The sequence below is a fragment of the Hibiscus syriacus genome, unplaced genomic scaffold (assembly GCF_006381635.1).
Source record: "Hibiscus syriacus cultivar Baekdansim isolate YM2019G1 unplaced genomic scaffold, ASM638163v2 tig00019018_pilon, whole genome shotgun sequence".
Lineage (NCBI taxonomy): Eukaryota > Viridiplantae > Streptophyta > Magnoliopsida > Malvales > Malvaceae > Hibiscus > Hibiscus syriacus.
The window spans coordinates 24,986-40,185 of record NW_024062459.1 but is presented as its reverse complement, the minus strand read 5'-3'; the positions used below and the strand labels follow the sequence as shown (position 1 = coordinate 40,185).

Here is a 15,200-nt window from a genome sequence, read left to right as displayed (position 1 = left end):
TCAATGTTGCAAGGATGTGACAACATGGTGGTTGTATTTTAAGTTACTTTCATGAATTAACTAGATAGACTGACATTTCAGTTAACCAATGGTATTCATGCCTATAGGTTTTTGAGATAAATAATGATACAAAAATGAAGCGAAGAAAGCTAAGACCTCTACCTTCATGACGCATTAGGCAAATTAAAAATTAGTTTCAGCCACTATTGCTTTGAAAGGACTCGGTGTTATTCTATTTGTATTTGGCTATGGCTTTGGAGTCTTCCTCCTGGTGAGATTTTTGTTTCTTAAGAGTGATTATTTTGGTTCCGTTTGAACTATGAAGTTATATGTTAATTCCACCGAGCAGTTACGTTTAATTCTACTTTAGTGTCTCATCTAATTGTTCTTTCCTTTGCCGTAGTTTGTGTATTTGCTTGTTAGCACTCCTCTTCTCTATGACTTCTACAACTATCGACCTGAAGAGCCCTAGTACGCTGCTCTGCTCGGTGATTTTCTGCAGGTATTTGCATGTCCATATCCAAAGTGTTTCCCTATGCATTACGAAATACAACGTGCAAACTTCATTGATTCTTTCATTAATGGCAGTCTGTTGCGCAATGCGGTGCATTATTGTTCTTCTGGGGGATGAAGAGCTTGATCACAAAGAGGTAACTAAGGAAGAAAGTTGTGAAGCCAAAAATTGCTTAGATATATCGAAGTGGTAGCAGGTGAAGATTGTTGATTTGTAGTGCCAGGTAATATTTTGCAGGATTATCCGTTACCGAACCGAACTTACTTTTACTCCAACCCTTTACATTTCAATTCCCTCTCTTTCAACGAACAACGGATTTAAAGACTTCTTACTGTGGAACGTCTCCGAAAGAATTCTTTGTAGAAACTGTATGTACTTAACATATTTGATTGTTTTATTTTAGTTTTCTTTTATTTATTATTTATGTGGAATTTAAAGACTAGTTCAGTTATCTTGATATGCTTCCCACCACTTTTGGGAATCCGTTATGGTTTACCGATGATGAGATGTTGGAATTGAAAGGAACAATCTTGTATAGAGCAACTGAATTGCAGGTAAATATAAGCATATAGTTTAACGTTTCTCTTGAAGATGAAATGCATGTAATTTGACTACCCATGATGATGAAAGTTAGTGTAATTGTTTATAGAAAAAGGATTTGATTTCTGTGTACAAAGATAAAGTGAAGGGTTTGGTGAAGAAACTTCTTGCTCTTGATGGAGTTTCAGAAAGGTCGGTATTAATTACATTGAATGAAGTAGGAATCAAGTGTGTTTATTTTCCTTTTTCTCAATTATGAATTGTTGTTAATGCTTCTTTTGCAGTGAGATCTGCTTTGAAGATTTCCTTTGGTAGGGATCTCCTCAAAATGAACTCTTTTTTATTCTCTCTTAAAATGGGGTGGGTGGGGACAATGAAGGAGATTGACTATGATATGATGACATTCCTTGCAATTCAAACTTTGGTGGTTAATACTGCGTGATTTCTGTAATGCTAGGGCGAATTCTATATTTTGGTCTCGTGCTCTGAACCTTCCTCTTCCACATTCTTATGTATTTCCCCAAATTCAAGAAGATACCGAGAGAACATGTCCAGTTGAAAGAAGTTCTGAGGTGACCATCAGTCATAGTGGACTAAGTGGAGAGCTTGTTAATGAAATTGATGGAAAAAGTGAGGTTGCACTTTAGTTCTTACCACTTTTGTGCCTGGATCTTTCCTCTTATTTGCTTTCACATGTGAAAGTTTATTGTATTAACATGGAGCTGAGGTTAAAGATTTTTATTTATTTTGGGTTTATATCAGGATTTGAGGGTCATGAGAATGATAACAAAGTCAATGGAGCAACTTCCACATCGAAACAAGAAGAAACTGTCTGGGTGGAGGGTCTTCTCCCTGGCATTGACTTTTGCAACCATGGTATGTTAGTTTTTATTAGTCAGTGGCTCTCTAGTCAATTGATTAGAGTCTATTCTCATTGAATTTTTTTTGTTGTTAATTTTATTTTTAGACTTGAAGGCAGTGGCAACATAGGAAGTTCCTGTCCCAAACGTAAGCATTAATTCATCATTGCTTAATTCTCAGTATTATTGGTAACGTTCTTTAATAAAATGTAAGTTCCACTGTCAATACGCCTTTTGTTCCTAATATTTTCTGTGTTGTTAATTAGTTCCCTTTGTTTGGGGCTCTGCTGCTTTTAACTGATCTATGAATTTCTTGTTTTTGCCTTTATGATATCCTTTGTGTATTCTATTTTTCATGTATATAGCATCGCAAGCCTATTTCAAAGTTAAATTACTATTAATAGTCTATTCCCGAGGACATTTAACTTATATGTTACTTATGTGGTTACCAGCTGATCGGTATGTAATTTAGTAATCTAATTTGCTAAATAAGTGCGATTGAGTAATTCCTGTTTCCATACTTTATGCATTATTGCCCGTCTTTCCCACCTTAGAGGGATTGTAATTGGAGTTCTATGTATCAAAGTGGGTATTTGAGTTGTACTATATTTCCCGTTTAGAAGTTGTGAATTAAGCATACTGATAAACATAATTGAATTATTTTGATTATTAGTTTTGACATGATTGGACTGCTTAGCATTGTACTATTCTTGTTCTTTATCACTTTATTTTCAATTTTCTTTTACAGATATGCAATGAGCAAATAACAGATTTATTGGATCCAAATCAAAGAAACCTACAGGTAGAATGGATTTTGTGCTATAATTTTGGGAAGGGGTAGGGAACAGTTGGTGCATCTGATGTTCCTACTAATTCAGTTGAAGCCAATGCTCATTCGCAGCCTGTTTCAAGAGTTCTCGACTCTGAAGAAGCAACTTCAAAATTGCAGAAGAAGCTAGAGGAGTTGCATCTAAGATCTTATAATCTGTTAGTATCTTCTTGTGATAATCTATTAACATTATTGGTTTTTTGTTTTCAAATAGCCATAGGTGATGGATATTATATTTGCAACTTAATGTGAATATATTGTATGCAAATGGATTGCTTATATATAATATGATATATATATATATATTTAGTATTATGAGGCATTAAATGTGATTTAGTTTGATTATTTGTCAATCTACAATATATATATATATATATATAACAATAATTTACGAAATACAATCACGACACACGAATGTGTGTCATATTTTTTAATGGCGTGTGCTTCAATGACACGCAATGTAAGTCATACATGCGTGTCATAAATTTATGACACACAAATATATGTCATCTTAATTTATGACGAGGGCTTCAATGACGCTCAATGAACGTCATAAATGCGCGTCATAAATGTGTGTCATAAATGTGTGTCATAAATGCGTGTCATAAATTTATGACGCACAGTTGCGCGTCATCTTAAATTCATGTCGGTAGCTTCAACGACAGGCAAATGTGTGCCATCCGCACCTATAGATGACACGCAATGCGCGTCATTAAAGGGGTTTTTTCTACTAGTGATTTTTACATTTTTAACTTTGTGTATCACAACCCCGTTTTCCATTAATAAAAGTTGTTCAAGACTAACAAAAACTCCGCAAATCAAAACCTCTTCTCTTTAATGATGCAAATGTAGAAATAAAGAAAATGAAAAAAAGAGAGACGAAGGTAGTATAATAGATTAATAATAAGAGAAGAATTATAGATTACCCCTACGAACATGATATAAACCCGACATGCATCCGTTCAAACCCGATATGCAACTGTTCTTACCTGGACATGATCTCTAATCCCACTGCTTTTCAACATAAAAAACCCTAGTTGTATAAATTTCTAGTTCGCATGGTTAGAACAGTATAATTAAAGCAGAAATAAACGTCTAATATCCTAGGGTTTTGCAGTTTTAGGTTAGGCTCTAATCTCGCACCACCATTGTATTTAGTTCTATAAAAGGGACATAAGTTCTCATTGTCGGTGCCCCTTTGGGCGTGCCAGACACCTGATCTTAAACTCATTACAAGCATATGCTGACCAAGTTAAACTCGAGAATGTACATTCCCCTATGCTCATACAAGGAATAAATTCCCGTGAAGACATAGGGTATACGAACCTCGGAGGCTAGTTGCTAGGCCCATGCGAGGAATAAATTCCTACAAAGGTATCACTTTCACCCCCACCCAAAAAGGTTGGAGCTCAGGTGTAACACCCCAACCCATACATGACCCAGATACGAATCCGAGGTGTCACATTAACTTTCAAAACATTTATTTTACAAAATAATGAAAATTTTCAACTTTTATTAAATAAAAGTGCATAATTTATTCAATTTCATTCAAAGAGTTTACAAAACTTATCAGAGCTTATACTATTCAAATCTTTTAACTACAGGCCAACTACATTCTATATAACAAATACATATATTCAAATATGTTTCTGATCTGATCTGTGAAAAGGAGAAGCTGACCTAGATCGCCTATCTTCGCTCTCTTTTTTCTTCTCAGAACCTATGTGTGAAACATTCACATGCTAAGTCTATGACTTAGTGAGGCATATACAAAATGTATGAATGAAACTTAATTACATAACAATGCATGAACAATCCACACAATAACAACAAACAAAATCATATAATCATTCATATAACCATTGTATACATACTGATATACTATCATTATTGTAATTCACATTCTTATTATTATCAATATTATTTACGTTCATTCCTTTAATCATGTCATCTTATCCTTAACAACGATGCACATCATATCATAGATTTTATAAAGCAAAATTCATAACATCATACAAGGTTTCTTTATGTTATCTCTTTTATTAGCTCATGTATACTTCTGAGAACTAAAGATATGTGAGTACATTGAGGTTATGCACCTATGCTGTCACCACAACTCGTATAAATTCTCACTAGGGGCATATAGAATTTATCCCGAAGGACCGCGTAGAAATGTCCTGAAGGACCACATAGATGTCTCGAATGATCACTCCTTAAGGATTACATATATATTCCAAAGGACCAAATATGTGTTTCGAAGAACCACATATATGTTCCAAAGGATTACATATATATCCCGAAGGACCACGTAGAACCCTCGACTCTTGGCATATAACTATACCCCTAGCTCTTATAACACATAACATGGGCATTATCATTTATGTCATTTAACATATTCATATAGACATATGGTTCACTTACACGTAGAACATTTTCATATGATTTACATTCACATATCACATAACTTATCACACATATACTTGTATTCTTTTTCATATAATCACATAGTCATATAATATTTCATATGATCTCATATGTTCATATTTATCATATAACACATATATTCTTATTATATATTTTATATCATATTCTTATATCAATGTCAATGTCAACGTCACTTAACTTATTTTACTCTTTCACTTATTCATATAATTTCATTATACCAATTTCTATAATTTATTACACCATCATGTACTCCTTTTCATATAGTTTATACATCAATGACATATAGTTTATATTCCTAGTTTCACATAATCACTATATCATATTTATTATATTCCCTTAGTTCATTTTTACATAGTTTGTCACATAAACATATATTCTCATAACTTATTATTACCTAGTTCCTATAACATCCTCATATGATTTCTAGTATCTTCGTACTATACTTATCATATAAGAATCTAACAAGTTTTAGATCATAGTTCCATTTAACATATAGACCTTCCTATATTACTTATCTGGCATATTCATATACTCATTTATGTCAATATCTCCTAACTTATATTCTATTATCATATTATCATATAGGTCAACCCTACTCAGTTTATCTCACTTTTTATTTAGTCACTTAAATCTGATTCATATAATTTATACATTGTTATCATATAATTACTTATACCCTTAGCACACAAAATAGCATATAACACCTATGACTCTATTCATGTATTCATCCATACATAATAATCATATCAAACACATATTAACAGTCATAGATTCATGCAATCAAATATTAGAAATAGACTCATCGCGAGTCTTATTTCCATACACATCATATACCAACTAATATGCACTCACATGGCCTCACTAGTCCATAATATACGTACAACTCTTGTGCACTCTTATAACTTCGAACCGTCTTGGACTTTTCTTCGATCGATATCTACATGATACATATAATCAATGTGAATATCTTAATTCTAATAACTTATAACCAATCATCAATAATCTAAACTAAATGAAGTATCTAATTCATATTTCGCTTTGAGTAGTATCGATACCCAAAGTATGGTACCGATACTTCCTTAGCTGTGGTATCGATACCAAGCCTGGGTATCGATACCCTTTTTCGATTCTAGAATCCTTATTTCAAAATGGTGTCGATACTTGCTTAATGGTATTGATACCCACAATATCGTTACTACTCCTTTGGTATCAATACTCTTTGAACAATTTATAAATTTTTACCTTAGGGTATCGATACTTATTCAACCAGTATCGATACCCATACCCCAATTATCACTCATTTTCTCTTTGAAGTATCGGTACTGAATGAACAGTACCGATACCCCTTGCCCAGAATTTACTTGTTTCACCCGAAAATTTTCCATAACTTATTTAACTTCCACTATACTAACTTTTTTTGCTTCATTAAACTCAAATATACCTACTCAAACCATCTTATATCACTTTAACTCATCAAATCATCCAATATCTCATTAGAACCCTTGAATTTAAAAATCTTGTCAATTATTCAACATGTTCTTGATTCACTTATATTATTTCTAACTTGTTAATTAGATCCTTGACAAGTCAAATATGACTTAAAAATCCATTTATAACTTTTTCCTCATCAATTCAATTAAAAACTCTTAATATTTAATCCTTCATAACTTATCCACCTTGGAGTTTCAACACACTTTAATATCTCATTAAGCTTTCTTAACACTCTAAGAATCAAAACTAAGTTTAAAACTCAAGAAATAATCATCTTACCAAGACTCACCTTTGAAATGGAGCTCACGACAACGAGGAAGAAGAAGAGAACCAAGTCTTCAGACTTTTCTTTCATTTCCCCTTATTTCCACATGTTTATTTTCCTTATAAAGGGAAGATAAAAATCTTTCCTTTGAAAATACCAATTTACCCTTACTTCAATCAATATTTATTAAACAATCTTTCACAAAATATTCCCAATTAAGTTCCTAAACTTTTAAATTTTTCTAAGATTTATCACTAAATTTCAAAAACTTTCATTTCAATCACTAACCTGGTTTTTGGGATGTTACATCGGGTATAGAGCTTGAAATGCAAGCCCTTTTTATTTTTTTTTGAAAACTAAAATCAATAGAAAATGGTTAGTCCAACTATTTATTTGAAAAATAATAGTCAAAGGTAAATAAAGATGAATAAAAAATAAATTAAAGTTTAGACTTACAATTTTTGCTCAAGAAGGGAACCGAGTAATCGATTTTTGGCCTGATTCTCAAAATCCCCAGTGGAGTCATCAAGTTGATGCAACGGTCATTCCAGGTGGATTCACATTCGATCGCTTTTAAAATAGTTGGATTAGACACCTCGAACTTATCGTTTACCATATCCATGTCTTGATTTGGGAGACGTTTGCCATCATGGAAAGATGAGCACCCCTTATCACCCTTTCAGTACCATTCAATTATTTAGTTGCCTTAATTACGAAAATTAAAATTTTAAATAAAAATTGAAATTTGATATGAATTATTTACCTTTCACAAACTTTGAATTTTAATTGAATCTCCTTTAAAAAAGAACCAAAATAAAAATAAAATTAAGATTTTTAAATAATAATATTAATAAAATAATTAAAACAAATGTTGCAAAACAAAAAAGTAAACCTGGGCACCAATTTATAAAAAATAAAGTATGACAAGGACCAAGTTGAAATAAATTGAAATTCAGTAACTAATTTATCGCAGGTGACCAAATTGATTTACACTTCAGTCGTTCGGGGACTATGAGCATGATTTAAGAAAATGGTATTTGCACTGAGATCCTTGCTATATGAAACCCCCAAAACCTATTTTTCATTTCGTTTGTAACTCTCCCCTCAAAATAATAAAGCCTCACATCCTCTCAAACTCCCTCTTCGACCGAAAACACCACTTCCCAAATACTCCAGCCACCGCTCTGTCACCCCATCCACCACCCACGGTGGTCGAAGACCCAAAACTTAGCCTAAAACCTTCTCCACACTCCCTTGAGCACGAAATCAAACCCCGATCGTGCATGCAACAACTCCCCCAGCCTAGATCTACGAAAGTAACCTTCAACTTTTACCTTTCTAACGGCGGTGCTCCTTCTCCTCAACGGTGAAAGCTAAGTATTTCCCTCCTTTATTTTTTTGTGTTACCTTTTGAGTGGTTTTCGAATGAAAGCTTATTGCTCATCTATTCATTTTTGTAGGGTTTTATAGCACTAAGGGGATGAATCTTTCCTTCTTAGCCGACCCTTCATAGTCCCAAAATTAATGGGATTAAGTAGGGATTATTTCCCCTCCTTTTCTGATCTGATTTTGGTTCTCCCTTGTCACTGTTTCTTCTAAATGGGAATGTCTTGATGTCAAATGAAATATAGAGAAACTGTTGATATTACCTCAAGTTCAGTGATGCAGTGCTGACATGCAAACAGAAAAAGAGAACGAAAATAAATTCTAAAATTGATGTGAAACTGAAATTGAGACAAGCACACTAGTTTTTAGGGTTGTAGAACTACAAACTAATAACATCTGACCAAAACATCGCTGATTAAAGTTTCCAGAAAATTTCTGCAAGATTATCCAACAATTACTGAGAAGTTCAAATCTCGTTTGTTTTCTCCCTTACCAAGAAGTTCAGTTCACTAATCTTCTGCAAGATTATCCAAACTAGCTTTGAAGGCTAAGATATAACCTTCTACAATTACCATCTACGACAGTTGAAGTTTTAGTTCTACAACAATTACTTTTATAGCTGAAGTATAACCTTCATAGCCAAGCAGTTTCTTACTTCCTATCTGACAAAGATTTACTGTACTCAATAACTTCTTAGAATCAGTTAAAATTAAGGTAAGAATTGATACAAATATTGAAACAATTGAATAAATAAGGACAATAGGACATTGAAAACAAGGAGTTGGGATAGCTATTGGTCATTTGTTGAATACATATCAAATTTGTCACTATAATATGAATCAATGATGGATTTCTTGTGTTTAAATAAATTGCATTGAACTTTGTTTCCAATTTGATTGATTTTTGGACAGAGATTGTGGAATATTTATAAATGTGTTTTGGGAACTGTCGTTACTGTTTGGGCTGAAATAGATTGAATCCTTCCCAATCCCTTTGTCTTCTGTGAGCCTGCAGACTGACGTTTTTTAATTCAATTCTACTTCAAAGTTGAACAATGAATGCCCATAGTAGCATCGAAATGTTGGATGCACATGCTTCACTCAAGTGTGTTTCTCTTCAATTATCTTTCTTTTTAGACAATAAATATAGAACATCAAGAACTTGATGGATCACAGATCATGTAACAAAGACGAGACCTTTAGGGATAGATTTTTATTGACTTTATTTTTCTGTGTGTTTGTGGTGGGTACTTTATCAACAAACTGAAATTTTCATATACCTTAGCGTAGGAGGTAGCTGTGAACTTGATCAAGAATATGAATTTTTCTTAGATGAAGTTTTAGCATTTTCTTTTTTCCATTAATAATAAATCCAGACAGTCGAGCTACAATTGGGCGACTATGAAAGTTTTTCAATTCTGGTTCATTCGTAACATTCTTTATATGCTAGATAACGATAGGGAAAAGGATTAAGGCCAAATTTTCCACTCTATTGTGACTCAATCAAGAAATTTTCAACTGGACTTTTTTTAATGCACTATACTTTCAATTTTGTTAATTTTTGGACAAAAAGTAGCAGAATTGATGAAAACCTGGCAGTTGCATGAAGGTAGATATTCCATAGAATGTTCCAGTGAAATTGTGAGTATAGTGGCAAAATTCAGTAGAACTTTACAATTTAATATTGAGCGTGTAGTTATTTGCTTGCTACAAACAGAATTCATATTGAAATAACTAACTCCCTTGATCTGTTTGTTAGCGCTTTATATTGCATTAGATGCAAAAGCACACTTGGATACACTAAAATTACTTATGGTTTTCTTCCGTATTTTTAAAGAACATGGGATAGTTTCATGGACATGCTTCAAACCAGTTCTTATTCTCAATTGGAGGTATGCTGCCCGAAAATAAGTTTGCATTAGGAATTTCCTGTCTACAGAGTGAACGACCCTATCCATCTCTAGTTTTAGTACATGCCACAAATGCTCTTAGTAGCCTCTTAGTAACCTCAAATTCTATATTATCATCAAACATAGTTTTCCATTTAGGAGCTATGTACAAACATTTTGCAGGATATCAAATTCATCTGCAAAAGGAAAGGAGGCAAGTTGAATTCAAATTTATCACACGGTGAATGGTGTCAAACTGTTCAGTCTGAACCAGACGTGATTTCCATGTCTTTTATCCCAATCACATCATTGCTTACTGGAGTTAATGGGAGTGGGTTTCTAACCCATGCCATCAATCTATACCTTCGTTGTACTGACAAAACTTAATTCATTACTTACCTGTTGCTTTTCATACAATTGCATGGTAACCATATGAACAATTCATTGAAATTTCAAACAAATATTTTTAGTTCATAAGCTGTGCAAAATAAAAACCATAGATTATTGTCTGATTGCCAATTTTGTTTCATTATCATTCACTTGAAGAGTAAGTCAGTTTTGTATCCTGCATTGTGTCATTATCAAATCTGTATTTCATTTCCACTTTACATGGTTTGTTGGTATCTGATGGTAATTTTTGTTATGTAGAAGTTCAAGATATCCTCAAATATAAATCCTGTGTCGGTAAGAAACCGATCACTTTCTCAAGTAAGCAAACAGCTAACACCTACTTCTCTAAATAAACATCAAAAATCATTTTCAGCATATATTCTGAAGCTAAAGTGATAGATATTTTTCATTTTCAAAGAAATAGAAATTAAAGATAAATGAGTTCTGTGCTTTTAGTTGGTATTTCCAAAATTTGCTTCTGGAGTCAAGGAATTGTATGCCACTATCCATTTATTGTTTTCCCTTTTACATACAGATAAGCCTTCGATTGATGAACTACATCAGTTTTTGGAGTTTCAGCTTCCAAAGCAGTGGGCACTAGTATTTGGTGAGCTTGCCCTTGGTCCTCAGAGAAAACAACAAAATAGTGCATTCGTTGCAGTTTAGCCTCATGGGCCCCAAGCTTTATGTTAACACAACACGAGGTAATATTCCCAGTCTTTTATATTGATGTTCTGCCTTTCCCATATAAGAACTCAATGTTAAGCATGGTAAAACTAAAGCATGCATTTTGATGTGACAATTTGTCTTGGTGCTTGTGCGTGTGTCATGATAATGCATTAGTTGCCACATTAAGCGCATGCCAATGATGGAGCTTAAATGTAAACCAAATTATGTAGCAAAAGATGATGGATCGCAGGCTATATTTGTGCTAAGTTAATATGCTATATCCACCAGCATAGATAAATGTTGATGGTGTCTCAAATTTATATCCTTACCTCCTTGTATTCCCTTTGATAGAAACTCTGACTCACCAATGATGTTATTTGGTCTTAAAAGAGAATGTCCTCCAATCCTGTTGTTAGTTAAATGGGTAGAACTCATTTTGGAGTAGAACTGGGGTTAGTGTTATCAAATGAGGTTACTCTACAATTTTTAGTTCGTAATTTACATCTTAAAGTTACACTTTCGTGCTTTTCATACTCCGTTTTGTCTTCATTGTTAAGGTCTATAAACCGTATTGAAAATAACATTTTTTCTCTTTTCCTATAAAATTGTCATTACTCTTAAAGTTGTTTTGAACAAAAATAAGAAAATGTTTGTGAATTTTGTTAATTTGTTGAAAGACAATACGGTAACACCCTTAAAAATTGATCAGATAGATGCTGTCAATAAGCTATCATTATAACCAATGTCGTACTTATTTACTTTGTTTTGAGTTCCTTTGACAGGTTTATGTAGATAAAAAGCATTTGGAAGGCAAAAGAGGCAACTGCTTGGAAATTCACTTGCAGCATCTCTCCTCTCTGCCGAAGACATTCCAGTTTGAGGAAAGAGCAAGCGCCAGTGTCTCCGATCCCTTGTCTGAACGCAGGTACTATGAGAAGATTCAGTGGTAGAACTTCTCCCATGTCTGCACAGCACCTGTAGAGTGTGATGAGGATGTCTCTATAGTTACTGGTGCTCACTTTGAAGTTGGAGACTATGGCTTCAAGAAAGTTTTGTTCTACGGTTGAATTTCTCTAAGTTAATAGGTGCAAAGGCCATCATGCAGCAGCCCGAGTGGGATAACTCTCCTGGCTTGGGCCAAAAATCTGGGATTATCTCAACCTTGATCAGCACTCACTTCACAGGTGCTCAAAAACAAGCTCCACACCCAACTGAGGTCAACATGAATTCGGCGTTGTACCCCAGGGTCCCTCCAGTGCCCAGCCAAGCTCCAAAACTCCTGCCGTTTGTGGACACAACAGAGATGAGTAGAGGGCCGCAGGATTTACCTGTTTGTATAGAGATTTTTAAGACAATATCAATGAATAGGATAAGATTGAATTTTTGACTACCCCATCTCAATTCAGAATGTTACTTGTTTTACGATTGAAAATCAATATTTTTTTCTCCCAACCGTATCTGTTCAAAGATTTGGAATGCAAATCATTTACTTAAATAAAAGTAGAGAGGGCCTAAAACTCATCCTATACTAATGTTTTAGTTATAGGGACAAAGACAAAAAGGACTTTCACAATAGTAGAGCGAATGATATAGCCATTACCGGTTATTTTTAAAAAGGGTAAAGTACAAAAATATCACTACTGTTTAAACAACTTTTTGTTTCTTTCACTAAAGTTTCAAAAGTAACAAATTTGGTCATTAATATTTTTTATTTTTAATAAAATTGTCACTCCACCATCATATTTGTTAAATTGGTGAAGTGGCAACATTAACAAAATGGTTAATATTTAATTTTATCCCTAAACTATTGTTAAAACGTCAAATAGAGCTTTAAACGATGATTTTATATCTAATTTACCCCTGAAAACTTTTTAATTTTTATTTTTTTCAAACACTTTGCCATTTTCACTATATTCACCGAAAAATATAAAAAAATAAGACTATTTTTTAATTATCGATTAAATTGATAAAATATATAAATATTGTGGATATATTATTGTATCACATATTTAATGATCACATATCATCAGTTCATTAAAAATAATAACAAAAATAAATAAAAAATGATTAGTCAAATAATTTAAAACATCAATTTTTTTTCAAACAACTCCTATCTAAGGTGAAGGGAAAACAAATTTTTACTGTTAATGAATATTAAACCTACAATCTAAGAGAGATGAGATATCAATTGAGATATTTTAACGAATTGTTTTAGAGATTATTAAGAAAATATTAATTTTTATGATCGAGTGATGGAAAAATAATCTTACTATTAATTTGATGACGGGGAGTGTGGTTTACTCCAAATTTAATAATGCTTACCAATAAAGAAACACAAATAAAGATCCAGTTTTTATGATTCAGTGATACATTTAATCAGTTCACCTAATACTCATCCCTCATGAATTATAACCAACCATGTCTGTTTTAAACCGGGGATTAGAGCTGTAGAAATGTTGGGCATAGGCAAAAGAAGTGTGTTACTGAACGAGTAGTTTTTCACCTGTGGTGGAGCCAAACAATCAACGCGGACTTGAACTGCTTTAATTAATGGGAACCAAACCTCGTGGGATTCAATATAACATTCTTTAGCAAGACTTGGTCTCCTCCATTTACCTTTCCTTTAAATTCTCTCTCTTGTCTCTAAAATTCCCCCCCTTTGGGAGTCTCTGAAGTGAGAGAAGCAGAAATAGCCATGGATTGGACCTCTCTTGAACTCAAGCTCATCTCCTGCAAAGGCCTCAAGGCCTTCAACTTCTTCCAGAAACTCTCGGCCTACTCCGTCGTTTCCATGGTGGTCATCAATGAACAATCGAAGAAGAAGGAAGAACACCAGAAGAAACATCTCCAGCGTCAGAAGACATCCATCGAGAGAGGAGGCAAAAACCCTGAATGGAATCACTTGTTCGAGTTCGATCTCCGAGGCTTGTCCCCTGAGGAAACCGATCATGTTTTTCTCAAGTTCGATTTGCGAGCCGACGTTTTAGTTGATCGGACAATCGGTGAAGTCCGCGTTCCGTTGAAGGGTCTGATCGATGAATATGATGGAGTCGTGCGGTACTTGACTTACCAGGTCCGCAACAGCGACGGGAAGCCTAATGGGGTGCTTAACTTCTCGTATAAGTTGAAAGGGAAGATCGAAACGAGTGAAAATCATGATTATTCTTCACCTGAAAAACCCCATTGTTCTCCAGAGAAAGTGGTTTACCCCAAGGTGGAACTCGATGATGTTATCCGCTATCCTTCATTGGATATTGCTGCTACTTATACTGTTCCAACGGCGCTTCAAGGGCAAACGCCGGTGGAGGGGAGTGATTACAGTAGGAATTTAGGGTTGCCGGTGCAGGGCGTGGCTCCTGGGGGGTACTTTGATCCATATTCGAGACCATCGCCGGTGATGCTGCAGCCTTCTGCTACATATTGGTACGCAGTGCAGTCAAGTTTACAGCGATGATTGGTATATATATATATATATATATATATATTACAGTGATGATTGTTATTGTTTAGGGAAACATTCGCGACACTGAAGCTGTTCTTTTTTCTTTCTTTTTATCGGCAGAATATCTGTCTTTTTGTTGTATTGATTTCTCAGATATTATTATATAAATGAGAATCTACTCCACTTGTAGATTAATCCCAGAAATTAGAAAAGGAATTCAGGCAAACTGAGGCCGATTGAGTTATAAGAGTGGAGGAAGACGGTACCAAATTGGGAATGAATTGTTTTGGAATGTCGACTAAAAATTGGGTGACCAAGTCAATTCCAAGTTTTGAATGGACCTGGAATGAATCTCCATGTGAAAAGCTAGTTTCTTTGGATTTCTTTCTCTCGCTCGGTTAGGGTTTGTATTAATTAACCTCGACCAACATCTAATTTTGATGTATGAGTCTTCGATGCCCGTTGGTTAATTTATTTAGAT

The 15,200-nt window shown here is 34.0% G+C and overlaps 1 protein-coding gene, 2 long non-coding RNA genes and 1 pseudogene across 3 annotated transcripts; all 4 read left to right on the top strand.

The window, feature by feature from the left end:
* Positions 1-207: 207 nt before the first annotated feature.
* LOC120209508 lies at positions 208-679 on the top strand. The gene is made up of 3 exons (XR_005524404.1): positions 208-271; positions 404-502; positions 589-679. It is a non-coding gene; the product is annotated as an uncharacterized LOC120209508 (long non-coding RNA).
* A 525-nt stretch (positions 680-1,204) lies between these two features.
* On the top strand, positions 1,205-2,050 carry LOC120209507. The gene is made up of 5 exons (XR_005524403.1): positions 1,205-1,246; positions 1,339-1,365; positions 1,512-1,684; positions 1,817-1,930; positions 2,022-2,050. It is a non-coding gene; the product is annotated as an uncharacterized LOC120209507 (long non-coding RNA).
* A 5,998-nt stretch (positions 2,051-8,048) lies between these two features.
* Positions 8,049-14,914, top strand: LOC120209509. Its single transcript, XM_039208503.1, has 2 exons — positions 8,049-8,504; positions 13,946-14,914. The coding sequence occupies exons 1-2, from the start codon at positions 8,469-8,471 to the stop codon at positions 14,729-14,731; spliced, it is 822 nt and encodes a 273-aa protein (XP_039064434.1). The 5' UTR covers positions 8,049-8,468; the 3' UTR covers positions 14,732-14,914.
* Positions 8,498-12,670, top strand: LOC120209510 (annotated as a pseudogene).
* Positions 14,915-15,200: the final 286 nt, after the last annotated feature.